The following is a 19,382-nucleotide window of genomic DNA, read 5'->3' as shown; positions in this document are numbered from 1 at the left end:
CAGCCAGCTGGGGAGAAAGAGGTTGCAGGTAGGGCAAAAAGGAAGACCAGTCTCCAAAAATTGTTTAATTACTAATTTTTGAACTCAAATCAAGTGCCATGAGTAAACTGCATGTGTTTATCCCATTTAGAGATCTCACATGTTTGTTCATTGGTGCTTGACCTAGAACTGGCATATTGGCGGATACAGAAAGGAGGGGAAAGGAGAGAGAGGGTTCAGCTTAATTTATTCAGATAAAGATGTCATGGGCTCAGAAAACCTGCACTATTAGCATCAGATGATGGTCTTTTCAAAAGTCCAAAATATCTGGTTGTGCAGCAAGCATTAAAGTGACACATCACCCACAGAAGTGGCTGCTCCTGTGGAGTGATGTGTGTCTGAAATAAACCGTGTGGTTTCTTGCTCTCTTAATTTCATCACATTCCAAGCAATTCCTTTGCATGTGTAACTGCATGGTAGAAATTATCCAACTCAGGATATTCCATGGTTCTATGATTCCATAAGGCCCACCCTCCACATGCCACAGGCTGTTTACCCTCCTAAATGCACAAAGTTTAATGCAGCAGTGTGTCTGGATGTGCAGTTCTGTGAGCAAACAAAGCTGCAGGCTGTCCCTGCGTTACTCCAAGACACAATCAGACAAAACAGGCTCACCCAGGAGAGCTGCAGTCAGTCCATTTGGAAATACGACTGCCCATCAATGACAAACCAGGGACTCTCCAAAGCAAATACTTGGACTATTGCTCAGGCTCAAGGTGGGAAAAAAAAAAAGCCTCCCAACAGCTCCATGCTCAAATGAAGGTGAGAAAGTGCTTAAAACAGAAAAGTCCCATATCTAAGAGTGATAAAAATGAAGACTCTTCAAATGCAGATCAGGAAGAGATGAGGTTTCGTAACACTGCCAAGGGAAAAATACAAACAGGCTCAGCACAAGTTATATTAAGGAGTTTTCTTAAAAGAAACAAAGCCTTTGTCTAGTCCGATCTGCAAATATACAGAATTTATTTTTCCTCTGAGCAGCTACAAGCTAGTGCAAATAATCCTCTTCGTTATCCAACACCAGCATCAGAGGTGGCTGACAATGAATGTCTTCTAGCAGCATTTCTTGCTACCCAGATCCACCTCTCCTTTTCAGGAAATGCAAAACTGAGTAACCTAAAACTTGCTACACAGTTTTCATGGAGCCTCTGGTTCTCAGAAGCAGCTGGGCCACTTTTCTACTCTAAATAAACATTTCTTACCTACGTTCAAAATATTTGGTACATGCACTTGAAATGTAAATGCTCTGTTAATAAACATTAGAGGAGATCAGCTTTATATGTCAAATTTCCTTCTCACCATTCCTTCTGGCTCTGTGTAGATCTTGCAGGTTTTGACATAGAAATTATTTATTCTTGTCTGTACAGTGAGTACACAGTGGGCACCTGGTCTCAGACTGGGCTCCAAAACACTGTTTTGTGATAAATAAACTACCAGTTACATCACTGAAGTGCCCACATTTTTATAACCCAGCACTGCTTCTGCTAAGTCAGGGGCTGCCTGGTGTCATTGTTCTCAGATGCTGTGGTTCTAAATGAGTAGCATACAGGTGCTTTGAATTTTTTTTTAACTTGTTATTATGGCATAATTGGTTGCTTGCAGATTTAAATTTTATTCATGAATTTTCTGCACATCTGCAAAATGTGGAAGATTTATTTTAGCTTGTCTTTTTACAACTGGTCTGAGGATGAAATGCAACTTTGCCATAAAGTTCACCAGCTGCAGGATTTTTCTTCTGTCCCATAATACTCCTTAGATGAGGTTCAAGTGCTTCAGCAGGGAAGCTTCAGAGCAGATTCTTTTTTATTTTCCTCCAGCTTTTAAGTGGTGTATGTTCCTCCCTGGGTACCTACACAGAACTTGCAAATACTAATGAGAGCAGTGTGTGTTCCTGTGGGAAGGCAGACCTAATACTGAAACTCTGCTCTGCTACACGCTCACCTCAACGGTTTCATTTGTTTTGGCTAGAGGTGTCTATGACTTAGTCATTAATCCCAAAATAGAATTATCATACTGAAGTGATAGTTAATCTAAAATGGTGCTTCTACATTTGAAATAATAATATTGTGTTTAAGAATCTCGGTTTCTTTTCCTCCACACACAATTTTACACGCCTTTAGGGATGACTACCAAGCATGAGGAAATAAAGTGCTGCCAGCCCAAAGAAGACTCCAATTGGACCTTAAATAATGTAAACCTAGTGAATAACTTTTAACCAGGTTAAAGGTATTTCTGTCCAACAGCCAGCTTATTAAAGTTTAAAGGAGGAACAACAAGGAAAAAGCCTGGAAAACCTCCACACCTTCACAGCTCCTGGACACCTCTGACTGCAGCCAGAGTCAGCTCACTTTTCTGCCAGCCTTTCCACACCCCGAGGACAGGTGGCTGGAGAGAAAAGAAGAAGATGCAATTTTTGCAAGGATGGACCTAGAGAGAGCAACTTAACCTGCTTGGCTTTACTAACAACACAGCCTCTGCAGGCAAGTGGAGAATAAATTCTCATTAGCCCAACGTAACAGGTAAGGCTAACGCATACAAGTCATTTCATGGTGACCTGATGGAAAATAACTGCCAGCCAAAGCACCCTGATCTATCTGGTGTCACAATAAAGCAAAGTGGCTTCACCCAGGTGAAATTTTATATGAAAAACGGTTTTGTTTTGCACAAGCTATCAATTTCTAATTTAATTATGCTGAATATTGAATTCTACTTGTGTAAACACAAATTGTCAATACATTATTTCGCGCCTAAGGATTTTAAGTCCTTTCCTGTGAGACGATGCATCACAGTTTATTGAATATCTATAGCATTGACCAATTTTTCTTCTTTGCCTGTATACCAGAATTACTTCTTGTAAAATACTTATTTTAAAACTCAGATGATGACAAAGATATGTCCCCAAAGTTATTTCAAGGATACACTTAAAAATCCCCCAAACTTTTAGTAATAAATAAGTTGCATGTTCATAGGATAGAATCAATAATTACTCAACTGCTTTAAATAAATTGTGGTACCCTAATGCTAATCAGCTTTAGTAACCTCAAAAAAAAAAAAGAAGTGAATGTACATTCATTTATATTCATTAACTAGGCAGGTTTTCTATTTTAGGGAAGCAGAGGGGTTATCATGAGACTTTTGTTTCTATTCCTCCCATAGAACATCAGTCCTTGGATCAAAAGCATGATGTTGCACTTTAAACAGATTTTTCCATGCCTCAGAATTTTCTCCTCAAAACCACATTGAGCAAAAATGATCAGAACCATTGATACATTAAAATAGTAGGAAAATTAAATAAAGAAGATTTGAGCCCTAGGGACACTTGGCTTTCTCAGTGCTGCTTCAAGGAATAAAGTATTTGAAAATTGTGATATAAAGATGGCAATTATTCCTGACCTGAAATGACTTGAAAGCAGAGTTCAGTAGAGTTCAGTCAGCAAAGTTTTTGCCACCCAAAATCTGAAATCCTGTTAGCCCTTCTGAATTCAGTGTGATGGTCTCCAGTGAACACTGACAAACGTGGTGTTTGCCCCACTCTCCAGGCTCTTGGGACTTTTGCTGGACAGGTCTTTTCCCAAAATGTGCCTGATTCTGCTCAAAGACTAAACCAGACAAGCCAAAAACCCACCCTGCTGCTCAGTGACAGCAACAGAGGTGTGGCAAGTGAACTGGTGAGAATGGCTACTCCTAATCAGCCAACACCCCCACGTAAATATGTTTATATACACACATCTGTGGGTGCCTATAGACACAGACCATTCCAGCATCCCCTGGTGTCAGAAAGCCCCATTTGGTGGTGTCAGGTGAACCCTGAGGGAAGCAGAGATGGTGTATCTCTCAGCTGGCTGCCTCCTTTGAGCTGACTCCAGGTACTGGGCCCTGCATGCCAAGGTCCAGTACCACAATGTGTATACACTTAAGGGAGGGTTTGCTGATCAGTGCCAATCAGAGAGTAAAATATTCCTTTGATACAAGAGGTAAATCCAGGTCATATTGGCTTCTCTTGAGCCTTTCAGTGCTGCTGACCAACTGCTTTCCTCTGCAGGACAGGCTAGTGGGCAGGACAGGCAAGGAGCACACTATAAATTCACTTTCAGAGTGAGAAAAACCCTTCCCAATGAGTGCTCTGTGTTCTGAGGCAAAGAGAATGAGAAAACAAAGCATCACAAGACATCGCAGAAAAATACATATTTTCCTCCTATCTTTGTGGTTCTTAATTTGGGGGGTGTTAAATTGGAGGGGTGTTTTGTTTTGGTTAATTCATTTGGTTCCATTTGGGGTTTTTTGGGTTTTTTTTTGTTATTTTTAAGGCAGTTCTTCATTAGAATGTAGCAGAGCATCCTGCTTTTGATGAAGCGCAGTGGCCAAGGGGTCAGGCTATCAGTTTCAAGCAATATAAGACAATTCAAGTGAAAAGTGATATATCTGAAAGACAGAAAATAAAATGCAGAGCTTTATTACCAAGAAGGTGAACCAGAAAATAGCATACAAAGATATACAGGCAATTCAGTAGTAAGGAGAGAGGGGAACTAACCTAAGCTCTGCCATGGACAGGAATCCCAGCCAGGGCTCAGACCACATAATGAGAAGGACTGTTCCCCAAAATTACTTGGACTAAAATCAAAAATCTTTAATTTTTACTGATGCTATTAAATTTAATTAATGCAGTGGAGCTGTCTCATGCCCCTAGAGGCCCCTGGCACAAATGCCAGCTCCAAGAGCAGAGCATTCCTGTCTGATTTCCATTCCCAACCTGAACCATCAGTGCCCACTGCAGTTCCCTGACACTGCCCATGCAGTGTGGGAAAGCTGCTTCCCTCCTGACATCTTCACAAATTTGGGAGCAATTCTTCACCTTGATTGTTAAAGACTAAACCAAAACAACCGTAATCAATTACAGCATTCAAGGCCCAGTAAGAAATTTAAAAACGAGCTCTCAAGGTCAGGGATTCAGTGGAAATAGATCCTTGCTGACAAGAGGCAGAGCTTCCCTGAGCTGATGGCTACATCTGCAGCACAGCTGCACCACGTGCATTCTCAGCATGTTGGAGCAGCAAACAGGAACACATGGAGCCGACTGGCAGCACACAGAAGGGTTAACCTTACATTCCACAACAGAACTTAACCCAAATAAGGTCTATGATATCGAGTCTGAAGGGAAAAGAAATCAATTCTGGTTCCCGTGGGTAGGATTTCACCACTTGATTAGAGAAAGAAATGAATCTTTAAAGCATACTTACAGGAAAGGTATTTTCCATTTGCATGAAAGATGGGGATGGCTGCATCCCAAGTTAATGAAATCAAGTCTTCTGTGCCTGTTTGAGGATTTCATCTCTTTGAATTATGCAAATATCAAATATAGCTTCATTGTATAAAACTTCAAAATGAGAATGTTTTCCATATATATCCAGGGGGGCCAAAATAATATCCCCACTTCCCAAACTTAACATTGTTTCATTGAAGGCCAGAAAGAGGTTATGAGTTTGTCCTACAGCATTGTGTTCCAGCTGTGACAGTCAATTTAGAGGACATTCCTGCCTGTCAGCAAATAAACATTAAGTCATTTTAAATTTCACCTCCGTTTGATAAGGTTAAAGCAATTCTCTCTTGGAGATAGGGGCTCAGAGGAAGGGTTTTGAGCACAGGGAGGCTGACAGCCACGTGGGCTTGGAGAGGGGCACCAGGGCAGCCTGGCAGAGCAGATCTGGGCAGCAGTGGGATATCTTACCCTTGATTCAGAGACCAGAACATGCAGGAAATGGTTCCTTCACCTACAGGCAGGGATCTGGATGCGCACCAAAGGGGACTTGTGCGGTCCCAGGCCACCTTCCTCAAAGTTTCCTTTTGGCAAAAGGTATTTGAAAGGTATGTGAAAATGTTCAGCTTGCTTAGGCTTGCTGGACCTTGCAAGTTCAGCAGTCTCCCAAAGGAGGATGTGGAGTCACGCAGGCCACACCAAGGAGCACCAAACATGACTTTTTCATTCCAACCTTTTCCTTCCAAACCAGTGGAGTCCTTGGCTTTATGGCTAGAGACATGTCTCCACTCCCAGCACAGGCAACCACACCACAGACTTGCAGAAATGATCGCATTCTGTACCCCAGAAACTGAAAAGAGTTTGCTTTCCACTTGGAAAACTGTCCCAGAATGTGTCCTTCTCATGATTAGAAATGTTCTCATTTCTGTCTGCACTCATTCATGGCCCCCATAGGCCTATTAGTTCTTGTGCCAATGCTCTCATTTAGATCAATGCAGAGAACATGGCAGTGTTTTGTAACATCAGAGTGTTTGCACTGTAGGACAATGTTTCCTAAATTGTCAATATGTTCTTAGTAATAGAAAAGAATGCATTTAAATGTTGGCTTGGACCAGGAGACAAATAGAAAGGGGATGTTTGAATTCCAAGTCGCTATCAAAAAGCTTTTTAGAATTCAGTAGAAGTGTGTACGAGCAGGAGGTAGGAAAAGGGAAGGGAATCATGCCAAGGGAAAGCTTCAGTCTCCAGACATTAACTTTTAACAATGAGTTCCCAAGGCTGCCTCCAAGTACACCAGGTGGGGAAATTTTCTAAGAAAGGGCACAAGAGAGGCACTGAAGGCAAGAAGAGAGATACAGTCACAAACCTCCACAGGCACATCCAGCTGAGGGGGGATGGCCCCTTGTGCCCACCACACCAGCAGGCTGCAGTCTCAGAACTTTCTCATTTTTCTCTTCTATTGCTGTTTTTTGGTTGGTTTGGGTTTTTTTTTTGTTTGTTTGTTTGTTTGTTCTTATAGAAAATCTATAGTCAGCATGGATTCAAAGCTCTTTAAATTTGGACTTAATCAAGGGTAGTACAACTTTCAGACTCAAGTCTCTAAGCTGAAGGTGTGCAGGCTGGAGGGAACATTCTTGCTCTGCAGCTGGAGGCAATTGCAAACTGCTTGACATAAGCTGACTTAAACAGGCTGGGCTCCTTGGGCAGTGTCTGAACATGCACTGCCAGAGTGCCAGGCTTCACTCACTGCACAGTGAGCTCAGAATGATTGTGCCCAGAGTCACTCTGCAGACAGCTGCTTCTGAACCTCTTTTGCAAGGTTTCCAAACCAGATCTTCCTCTTTCCTTGGCACTCCCTGCCCCACTGTACTTACAGATAACTCAAAGCCAGCTGTATTCTTCTGTTTGCTACATTAAACAATGCAACCTCTTTTCAGCTTCTGTTAAAGATCTGTCTCTCCATCTCCAGCCACTTGAGTAGCTTTTTTCCTCCAACCTCAATATGGGTAGTTACACATTGCAGTTTTTCAAAAGTTTAAAAACAAATATATTCTAAACCATTAAACTTCAATAGCTGTGTTACCCCTCTAGGATCATCGAAGATTTCAAAAGTTTGTGTAGGTCTGAAAATGCCAATACATACTTTTACACATTTTGGCAGAAGTTGATGTCATCACTACTAGCACAAGGGCTTAGGTATTTTTTCAAGACCAAACAATCCCTTAAATACAATATTTTGAACACCTGTGACACAACCCATTTCATCCATTTTAGGCAAGAATTTCTTTCAAGCAATCAGAAAGGTCTGTTGAGTGAATGTGTGACAGAAAGCCAGAAGGCTTTTAGCAATTTCACTGTCTGAAGGACAAGGGCAAGCACCAGCATGCTTGCTTTGGACTTCTGTTTGACCTTCACCACACAATGCTGGTTCTTATCTAATGGTTAAAACCTGACATGTTAAAAGTTGTGTTCACAAGAAAGGCTGTTTGAATATCTGTGTACTCTGTTGCTGACGTACTGCAATCTTTAGCTACCTTAAAACTTTTATTTTGGTTTGGTCTTAGCAGATTCAAGAATTCTCCACTATAGATATCTTTGACGATTAGTAAGAGATTCAGGTGGTGAGGACCTTCATTCTCAGTGCCTTTATGGGACAAATGACAGCTTTATTTTCAAACTCAGGGAGCTCCAAAGTTGTCTTTATTGGAGAGAGAGACAATGTGAGGCACAGGAATTAAAATTCAGCAAGGACTAGAGCTTATCAAATGAGACATTTTGGTGTACACACAACAGAAGTAACACACACAGAAATGAACAGATGAACACCATTTTTTTTCCTTGAAAAGTTTACAATTTAGGGGCAGAAGGGTATAGGGAAAAATAACCAAAATTTGAGGGAGAGAATTTCAACCCTTTTTTTTTCCCCCTGTCTACTCAAAATTTTTGTTCTACCATCTTAAAAAGCTCATGTTCCTGGCTAAAGGCAGACAGATTACATGTCTGGTTTTGCATATACAGAAAGTTTCATAGCAAACATACTGGGACAGACCTAAGACTCATCTGCCCAATATTTTCTCTCTGTGATGATTCCACATAGAGATCTGCAGGAGAAGGTACAAGGGATATTCCTGTACTATTCACACCGAGATCTTGGCAGCCAGCAGTATCAGGACTTTCTAGAGTAGAGATTATGTCTTGTTCTTGACAGCACAATCCTTCAAGGTTACACTTAACCTCTTTAGGAGCTCCTTCTTACATCTGGCCTCCACAACAGCGAGTTTCACAATTCAAGTTTTGTGCCTTATGGCAAAAGGACTATAATAATTGCAGTTACAGCACTCTAATAGAAGGCATATGTATATACTGAACTCCAGGGATTTGGTTATGAAGGAGCAATCAAGATCTTCTGATATTTCTTCAAATCAAAATCACCTTCAGCAGCACCATATCAGACATACCACAAAAACAAAAGTCTGGGCATGAGGTGGCTGCTCATTTAGCCATGGAAGACAATCATTACACTGCACAAAAAGCAAGCTGGCAGTAATACATGGAGGAGCAAATCAAGGTGGATTTGCAGAAATGCTGCATGAAAAGGAACTAAATATTTACACTCCCCTCTGAAAGGGGCTGAGCTCTTTTGCAAAGTTCAGCTACAGATTGGAGCAGATGTTACCTAATCAAACATGGGAAAAGAAAGCCATTTACACCGAGGACAAGGATGGATAGCTAAGAAATGTTATCTTCCCTAATGCACCCCTGTTGTTTTTATACTGATGATTAAAGTTTAGTTTCCTGGTAATTGTTATACATGTGTAACAATTGTGGTTGTCAAGTCCTTTCCCAGTGCTCACAGAATTCTCCTTGCACGTTTCTGTAACAGCATACACCTGCTGATGGATCCCCAACTCTAACCTCATAGCTGCATTTCAACCTAAATTCCTCATCCTAAAAATTGGTAAAAACAAAAATGCTGGGTGCTTTTAACAGGAATTTAATGGAACAAGGAGAAGCTTACAGACAGCTTAAGAGGAAATATGGAAAAGTTAGCTCATCACAGTACCAGACCTCTTTGAGTTTCACCTTTCCTTGTAAGTCACAATTCAGAAGATTAAAAGGTTCTTAGCAGACTCATTTAATCCATAATATTCTGACCTTGATATTACTCATCCATGAATAGCAGAGATCAGAAGGATTACTGCTTTCTCACCTAAGCAGTTTAAGCATGCTTATGATGCCCTCAAAAAAGGCTGAAACACTGCTACAGCACACTGTGCCAAACAGAATTTGAAATCTTCACTGTTTATCTTCAGTGGTTTAGGAACTCACCTGCTAAAATGAAAGGAAGAATTCTTTAAGGCATTGTTCAGTTCTCAAGTTTCTTACACAAAGTTGCCTCCAGTAAACCAAGAGGTTATGTAGCATAATCACAGGATCATGGAATGGTTTGGGTTGGAAGGGACTGCAAAGCTCCTCTTGCTTCAAGGCCCTGCCATGGGCAGGGACACCTTCCTTCAGACCAGGTAGCTCCAAGCCCTGTCTAACCTGGCCTGGGAGCCTTGTCCAAGTCCCTTTGGAAGTCATCCTGTCCTTCAGGTGTGCCAACCACACCACTCAGCCTGGTGCCATCTGCAGATGTGCTAAGGGTGCACTCCACCCCTCTGTGTCATTAATTAAGATAATAAATAACAAAATTGAAAGCTTCACTAACAAATGCACAGATATTAAAGTTCTTCCCCATTAAAATTCACAGGCTTGCAATCATTGTTAAAAGATAATGGCCCCAACATCAGATAGGAAAACAAAAGATTTAATTACGGGAAATGTGGCATAATTTGAATATGAAACAACAGAGAATTAGATAATGCATTTAGCTTTCACAGGTGAAGATTCCAATAAATTATCTGTGAACTTCCCACAAATGACTCCTACCTACTAAAACTGGGGAGTTGCAAGAGCAATCTACATTTGAGATGGCATCTTGCTCAGAAGAGAGAGCGAGAAAACAGAGAAAAACTGGGAAATTAATGTTTAAAAGAATAATCTCTTGACCAAAGAATAAGGGCAGTAGACCAAAATTGTTGAGACAGGGTTCCCTATTGCAGGGCTGCTGTGTTTGTCTGACGGCATCTCCCTAAATCCACTTCATACCTGTAGCAACATCTGTGCTTCTCCACTTGGAGAGAAATAAATCTTCCTGCTTTCTTATTCACACCAAGGAAAAAGACATTTTCCAAGGCTTGTAAGAAAACATGTCTTGGGGAGGGTTTGCCATTATAGAGTGTATTTTTCAGAAGCTGAGGTGACACAGCCTGTCCTCAACTCCAAAGGCAGTCCCCTGCCTGTTTCTTTCCCATGTTACCACAGTGAGGGACATTGCCTTCATTTCCCTAATTCCTTCTCTTAGCATTTACCTAGGAGTGCCAAAAGAACCAAGGGCCACTGGGTTTATTAACTACAGCTTGCAAGAGGGAAAGAGAGAGAGATTAATAATATCAATTTTAAGGCCAACATGGGTAATGGTCCTTAATGAGGCTTAAAGTCTTTGGGCAGCTGTAGGTATAGGGCAGAAGTTCTTCAGGAATCTTAGCTGTGCACTTATTCTCTGGGCAGCACAGATGCTGAAGCATAAAGAGTCAAAACCTGTAGGTCCCCACAGACCAGGTGAAATCCCAGCTTCCATGTAGGCATCAGGTCAAAGACAGAGTGGCCACAAGTTTAATAAAGCTCCAGCAAAGCACTCATTGTCCTCATGGGCTTCTTATGCAGAAACAGCACTCAGGTGTCCCCAGAGACTCTGTCTGCCAAGGTATCGTATATGGGAATTGTGTGGATTACATTAGTGGTGAATCTGAGCCTCTGACTACAGTATTTGAGGAGTGAGGTTGTTTTCCAAGCTACAGACTTTTCATGCTGAAGCAATTTTTAAGTACTCTAATGCAAAGTGTAATCACACATTGATTTTTCCATTAAAACTACAAAAATCTTAAGTACCTTGGGGGTGCTGGCCTCAATTAGTCCCTATTCTTCGATTCTATTTCTCTTGGTGCTGTTTTGCCATCCCTCAGTGTAGGAGGAAAGGAAGACTGTCCACTTATGCCGACAGCACAATCTTCTATTACATGAGTCCAGTTAAAAGCAGGAGTAGATAAATTGCTTTCTGTACAATAGGGAGGAAAATTATGCTGGGCTCTCCCTGTGTTCCTTTTTAAACTGCTGTGTGGGAAACCTGGACATACAGATGTCTGGATTTTGGAAGCTTGCCTTGAATCTATTTTGCTTTTTTTTTTTTTTTTTAACTGACAGAAGTTCCCCCGCTCTTCAGAGGAGATTATTTGTACACAATTGCCCTGAGAAGCCATCATCCCTCACTGCATCCTTTCCATTGTCACCTGTTGAATAGCTGAGCTTGGGTTTTGTGCTACCAGCATTCAACAGCACTGATTGGTTTTGCTGTGACACCGGGTTAATGCTTTTGAAAAGAAGAGGAAGACAAATTTTACTGAACACCAGCAGGAAAATAATTTGCTTTTATCACTTTTCCAAGAAACAGGACCTAAAAGAAATGACTCACTAGTTACAGAGGGTAGATGCCCCAGACAACTGAGTGGCCAGGCCCTGGTCTGCTGGTGTGTTTTGTGTTCCCTCAGCCCCTGCCACCCATTTCAGGGCACTGAGCCTCCTGCTTCTCTTGTGGAATTCAAAGCCCTGCTCAGGAAAACATGGATGGAATCACCATACAAAACATGGAGAGATTAAAATCCTATCAGCCTACAGTGTACTCATCTTCAGACACATCTGCAGCAAAGTGCCTGAAGAAAGGCAGCTTGATGGAATGATTAAAGAGATGAACCAAGGGGAGTCAGTGAAGCTGAGTTTAAAGAACATGGGCTGGAGCTGTGTTCTGGAATCTCATAAACTAGGTTATTCTTTCCATTTTTGTTCTATCCCTAACCCCTACCTATTTCAGTAGGGAAAAAACCCAGTCAAACCAGTCTATGAAGAAGCATCTAATTTTCCTGTAACAGAAGTCCTACTATTGTCAGATTACACTGTGCCTGAGTCATAGCTAGATGACAACCATGTATTTTTCAGAGCTACTTGAAGTACTCTGAAGTAATTTGTCTCCTGAAATTTGCCAAGTGCCTTACAAAATGCACTTCTTTAATGATCTTTAGGAAGGCTATTCCTACACACAATACCTTTATTCTGAGCAGAGCATTAAACTGCCAGCAGCAGTATATGGGAAGAAAATGGTGCTCCATCTCAAGTTCTAAGAGATCCTTTGAAGTTCTGAGTCAAGGTTTTATCTAGTTTCAGCTTATGGCTTGGTACAGCTGTTTGTGGTGTTTACAGAGGCTTTGGTGCTTTTACAGAGTAGCCTGCCATTGTTTTAACAACAGCCACCAAAAAAGTGGCATGGCCTTCTGCCTAGCTTTTCCAACCCTTCCCTCCTGCCAATTTTCTTTTTTCTTTTTCCCCTTAGAGACAGGGACTCTCTTTTATTCCATGGCACGCACCAGAGCCTCAGTAAAGCCCCTGGCTGCTCTTGCCCTGTAAAGCAGACCACACCTGAAGCTGTCTGTGTCATACCACATCACAGGAAACCACCACTGCCACTGCCCTCAGGTTGACACTCAATGTATTTGACACACTTAAGTGTTACACGACAAAAAAATTTTAAAACCACCACTACACTGCTTTTCTCAGATGCAGGCACTGCCATGGGTTATAACAAATTCCCTTGCCTGCTTATTAAAAGAGCTGTAGGATATCTGCTGTCCAGGCAAAATTCATCCTACATCACAGTCCCAAAGCAGAAAAGCTGCAGTTCTGTAGAGATGGGAAAGAGAGAGCAGTGGGAATTTCTTGCCTCTCATGTCCCAGAGGAGCTGGTGGTGCTGGACTGGTACCAACAGGGCCTCCAGCTCAGCTCTGGCTCCTGCAGACTGCTGCAGCTACAGCAGTGCCTTAATGCACCTCCACCAACACTTCCATAGCAGCCAGATTGCTTTGATATTTCTCTTTTCTGGAGGGAACATCTGAGGAAAGATGGATGTTTCATCATGGACAGAAAAATGCTGCCCAGAGGTCAACTGGCAAAGCACCCACCATGCCCAGCAGCCCCACTCAGAGGATCTGTGGAAACAGAGGAGTGTTGCTCCAAAGGGCCAAGTGGAAGTGCATAATACAAAGAAAGAGGATGTAGCAGAACTAATGGACTCTTATTTCAATGTCTGTACTGTGGTAGGCTTGAGGTTGCTTTATGCAAAATGATCAAGGCTTTTAGGAGAAACTCAAACTGAAGCTGCCAAGGGAAACATCACAGAAGCTTTAGAACTGATGTCTTTTTCAGCTGGGGTCACCAGAACTCACTTTGCTGTAGGGTGCAAGCTGAGGTGAGTCAGATGCAGTGTGACAACAGAGCACACAGCTGTTTTTGTACAAAAGTGCTCCTGGACAGTGACCAGGTTAAGAAGGGTGGAGCCATGGCCAGTGATCAGGCACTGCTGGGGGTGCTTTCCCTCCAGCAGCTTCTGTGGAGGCTCATCCCCTTTCCCAGCGTTAGTACTTCCTAAAGATTCTTGACTTACTTTCTGCTATGGAAGCGTTCTTTTTGTAATATTTATAATTATTGCACCACTTGGAGCTCTCTTTTACAGACCCCTTCTTTTACATTCCCTTTCTGTGTTTGCTACAACCCACTTATAATATTTATAATTATAAGATATATGCTCTCCAAACTCACTCTCCCTTGAGAGTTCTCTGCTACAGCACAGGGACCTCAGCTCAGGTGTTGGAGCAACAAGAGGTCCCCAGTGGCACCTTGTGACCATTTAGGTGACCCCTGCCTTCATGGCCATAGGAGAAAGATGATCAAGTAGCCACAAAGATTAAATTGATCCCTGTCAGGGTGCATCAAGCATATGAAGAGGTTTTAAATACTGTTAAAAGCTTGCATTTCATGAGAGTCATCAGCCAAATGTTTTCAGACATATTACAGCTACCCAGCGGTGTCACCCCATCCAGAGCTCCCCCTGCAAGCATCAATACCACCTGTGGCAAGCAATCTTTCAACATTTACAATTAATTTCCATGAATGTTCTCAAGTGCCACACAATAACATGACACTAAAAAAGCAGTAGTTCCTCCCCGTGTCATCCTCTATTTAGCTTTTTCTTGTAGTCAGATTTATGATTTTAATCTCCATTTTATAGAACTTATCACTTTTAACAACCAGAAGAAAATGCTAAATTGTTTTTATTGCTGTTAGATGTACAAAGACATGATGCTATATACTGTCATTTACATTTCACATTAAAAGTGAAATATGCTGCGAATGTGCAAGTATTGGCTTTAATTTGACCCATCTGTTAAATGAAAAACAAAGAGGACTTCTAAATCACAATGTTTAAATTCAGCGATTTGTAAACAATTTATGTTCATCTCTTCTGGGTTAAAACTGCCCTAAAGCACCACTCTTATGAAATCTCCAAATTAAATTGCTTTGCATTGTTCTCAGAAATGCGAGCTGGAGTTTCTTCCTCCTCAGTTTATTAATTTATTCCCCAAGCCAAGTAAATTAGCAAGACTCGTATTAAGTGTCTTGCCACTGAAATAATTTTGGGGAATTCACACAAGTATCTCCTGGCTCCTGAAAGCTGAGTACAGTGAAGTGTCAGACACACTGGGTGGCAAATTCCCTTATCACAAAGGGCAAACCAGTTGCTTTCATTCATTCAGCACTTCTGCAAGCAGCACTGCATCTGCCTGTTCCATGCTAGAGTACCAGGAAGAATAATCAAGGGGAGGAGAAGTCAAGGCAATTTACCTTCTGTCAACCTGGCCAGGATTTGGCTCTTAGACTTGGCTTTAATGTAGCTGTGGTAATGCACAAGGGTAGGGAGATCCACACATATCTAAGGATCCCCCAAGCAGCACTCGAAGAGCAGATCTCTTTTTCTGCTCTGTGCAACAGCTGTATTGAGCTCCACTAAACACAGGGATTCCTGGGGAGGCTCTTCCCCAGAAATCTGTGTTGCCACTGGAGTGAGGAGCTTTTAACAAACCACAGGTGTGGCCTCCCAACACTCTGTGAGGAGATGATTTCTTCATTTCATGGCAGCCTCAAAGCCTGTGACAGACCATGCCAAAAGCAGGACTAGATGAGGAAGTAGAGAACCCTCAGAAAAAAAAAAAAAAAACAACTGAAAAAGAGGAAAAAAATGTAATACAAAATCTAGTCCACTTAAAGTTGTAGAAGTGGACAGACCCATGAATTTCAAGTCCCTCTCTGCCAAATCAGTCAGAGCAGCAAAAAGCAACACAGAAATACCAGATCTACTGTGCATTCCTACTCTAGATGGTGCATTTATTATACCCAGCATCATAATAAGCGACCCAACAAAACAGGAACTAACAGTAATGCAGACAGGGCATGATTCAGGGTGCCTGTAAGACTATCAACAAATGTGGAGACTGCATGGATCACTGCCCAGAAAGATCCCAAGCTGGTGAAATGACAGCTTGATTAGTTTTTTGTCTGACAAATGCAGCAAGAGAGATAAGAATCAAACATAATTTCAGGGTTACAGGCCTTCAAACAGAGCCAGAAAGATTTGTGAGACTGAATCAGCTCTCCAGTCCAGCTTCCTTAATGCTCAAATGCAACACAGCCACAACTGCTGAAGCTAAGAACTCCCCAAGGAGCATCCTGAATTAACAGGGAAATGCCTTCAGAGAGAGACAAGCTTGAGATCTTGCAAGACAGTCTTCCCTCCCATCAGCAGCCTTACTAAATACATCCACATTTGTAATTCAGTGGGAAAACATCCAAGTACAGCTACTTTATATCCAGGCAACTGTTGCCTATTGCTACCCCAAAGGTCAAGCTGCAACAGCCTGTCACCCATATTGCTGCATGTAGGCACATAATAAAATCCAACAGAAATAGCAGACAGTAAATGGATTTCTCCTTATTTTTCCCTCCCACCTGTTCTAATGACAAAAAAAAAATCAAAAACATACAGAAACATCAGGCTTCTTGAAATGCATCATCACAACCAGAAGTATTATCCATCATTTTGTACCACTTTCAAACCCTTTGGGAGAGCTTGGTGAGACATAAATGGAGGTTTCTGGGCTTTCTTCCCAAGTGGAAAGGGGGTAGGGGAGGGAGGGGAGGCAGAGTGGGACGTGGCTCTTACCCAGGAATAAAGTGATCTGTCTCCTGGAGCTCTTGCCCTCTGAACTTTCATTTTTCCTTAGGTACTGATCCCGGTGCCTTTGTCCACCCTTCACTGCCACATTTCCTGCCTTGTGGATCATCAGGGCTTTCATCATGCTGTGGCACATGAAGGCAACAGACCCCAGCACGATGATGTACACAGCAAAGGCGCTGAAGACGCTGGCTTGAAACAGAGACCACTTGGTGGAGAGGCTGGTGCAGATGGTCATGTTATGCTTCAGCTCGGGAATGTAGTGCCTGGGAGTAGGTTTGACACAGGAGCTCGTTCTTTGGTAGCCCTCGATGATCTCCAGGGGATATTCTGTGCCCATGGCAAAGAGCAGGGGCAGAGCCACGATGACAGATGTGCCCCAGACAAAGGCAATGAGCAGCTTCACCGTGCGGGGTCCCGACACAGCCTTGAACTTGAAGGGGTGGCAGATGGCCACGTACCTCTCAAAGCTGAGCGTGGCCACGTGCAGCACGGTGGCATAGCTGCAGGCTTCAAAGAGGAAGTAGTAGAGCTTGCAGGCAATGTTGCCATTGGGGGTGGAAAAGGGGCTCCAGATGGCACTGTAGAATTCCACGGGCATGCCCAGCAGGATGACCAGCAGGTCAGAGCAGGCCAGGCTCACCATGTGGTCAGTGACCTCCTTCTGCAGGTAGCCTTTCCTCTGCAGGATCCTGGTGACTTTGATGGTGATGCTGTTGCCCAAGAGGCCCGCAACAAAGATGCAGACATAAATTAAGGCCAAGGTGATCTTGACCCACAGAGCCACCTCAAACTCCTGGACATGGCTGTGGTCAATGAGATGAGAACAGTCTGAAGTGGGTGTCTCTCCTTCCATGAGCAGTCCCAGGGTGGAGGAAGTTCTCTCCTTCCCTCTCCAACTTCCAAGTTCACAGCAACCAGATCCTCACTTTGCCCCTGTCCCCAAGCCACACATGTCCGAGCAGTCAGGTATAACGAGTGTGTCTCATCCAGCCACACCTCTGGGGTTTGCTGGTTTGTGAGCAACAGCCTCTGACTCAGTAAGCTAAACAGGAAAGTGTTTCAGCTCTTACCTTTCTTTATAGCAAACACCTCTTACTCTTTTTGGATTTTCCTCCTCCTCCTCCACAGGGCGAAGCCTCTGTTCTCCAGTCCTTCACGGTGGGAACTGCTCTGCTTTCCACACTTGCCTGTTCCCCAGCAAGCAAAGCAGCTTTTGGTCCTGGCCCCAGCAGAAGGAAGTCAGAGTCTGTGTGGTTACTCTGTTAACCATTAACCAAAATCTTGGCTATCCTTAGTCACTGGCAGCACAGAAGGTTTCAAGAGAGGGGAAAAAAAAAAAAACCCAATAGAAAACAAGCCCCTCATATCTGAAATTCACTTCCTGTCACAGGAAGAGGTGTTTCTCCTAAAGCTGTGGTTTGGTTGTCAGGCTGAATGTGTGAATGGTGCTGAAGAGAAAATATCTCCTCATGAGTGTAAGATTCACTGGGCTTCAGAGTTCATTACTTTATGTGCTACTGCCCACATGTTTCACTACTTCACATTTCCTTTAATGAAGACCTCAGCATCTGCAGTGCTGCTCACGGAGCCTTTGAGGCTGAGACTGATTTACATCAACAGGAGGTTCTGGTTTTCAGCTGCTGCTGAACTGGTAGCTTCCTAACATAACTGGTTAGACTCTAAAGAGGCTTCTTGAAAGTTATAAAATAAGATGGACTCTAGATTTAAACACAAGAATTGTTTCCCTTCAAGTTTGCATCTTCTCATGTTAGATAACAGAAATAACAGTCAGTAATCCCAGTCATGCCAGTGCTTTCAAATACTCTGGAGTAGCAGGGATGCAAATGTTCTCACCCCTCCTGTGTCTGACCCCAGGAGGAAAGAACTGAATATAATCTTTAGTTTTAGTTTCAAACCACAGCACTGAAGGCTCCCAAGGTAACCCCTGGAAACATTTAATTAGAGGGTGTGTATATGGATTAGGAAACCTTTAAATTTCGATGCAAAATGGCAGTACAGCTTTTGCAGCTGTAACAGAGAGAGGTCCAGTACACTGATGTGCTCCTGTACCAAATCTAAGAAGAGTGGGCTCACAAAGTGATTTTTATTAACTGGACAAGCTCATGTGACACTTGCAGCTCATGATAAAAGAGAACCATTAGGAAGTTGTTATTAAGCAGTCTCCTCACATTCAGTGGTTATCACGGTACCTCAGCAGCCCAAGTACACAATGAACAAAAGATGCCCCAAACAGGATAATCAGCACCTGTTTCTGTGCATTATTTATGCACTTCTGTTTCAGAAAAATCACCTCAAACCTGGCAGAACTTCAAGCTGTGTAGTCCCAGTCATCTTTCCTTACGTTTGATAATTCACATTTGTTCTGCTCAGACAAGCTTTCTATTATTACCCCATTTCTTTCACTTAATTTTACTTTATAAAAGTGTGAACAAAGATTACATATGCATGACTGAATTGTGGAAATGAAGCTAATTAAAATTTGCTGCTTACCATCAAAAGGGAAAAGGGAGAGAGAGAGAGAGAGCAAAAGAGAAGGCCCAATAGGATTAGATCTACCCCTTTTTTTCCACACCAATTATAAAATGCAGAACACAATTTTACGTTTTCAATATTATCTTTAGAACATACACAAAGTTTATTAAGTTTCTAAAAAAGAGCTGGTGCCACAAAGGGGACAGGAAGGAAAGAGACAATTGTGGATAATCAGAGATGGAGACCATTAAAAATAAAAAAAATCCTCCATGGGTTACTGGACTAGATAAACCAGGAGTGAATATTCCAGAGTAAAATGCCTATCGTGGGTGATTATAGAAAGATATATCTTCCTGGAGAGAGACATTTCTCCA

General features: G+C 42.4%; 1 protein-coding gene across 1 annotated transcript in view; it reads right to left on the bottom strand.

Moving 5' to 3' along the window:
• GPR39 (G protein-coupled receptor 39) overlaps positions 1–17,368 on the bottom strand; it is a 73,806-nt gene extending 56,438 nt beyond the window's left edge. The window contains exon 1 of the mRNA XM_019007331.1: positions 16,501–17,368. Coding sequence (XP_018862876.1) covers positions 16,501–17,368 — 868 coding nt within the window. The remainder of the gene's footprint in view (positions 1–16,500) is intronic.
• Between the last annotated feature and the right edge of the window lie 2,014 nt (positions 17,369–19,382).

The sequence above is a fragment of the Parus major genome, chromosome 7 (assembly GCF_001522545.3).
Source record: "Parus major isolate Abel chromosome 7, Parus_major1.1, whole genome shotgun sequence".
Classification (NCBI taxonomy): domain Eukaryota; kingdom Metazoa; phylum Chordata; class Aves; order Passeriformes; family Paridae; genus Parus; species Parus major.
The sequence above is the reverse complement of the archived record's forward strand: the minus strand, read 5'-3'. Positions and strand labels throughout refer to the sequence as shown.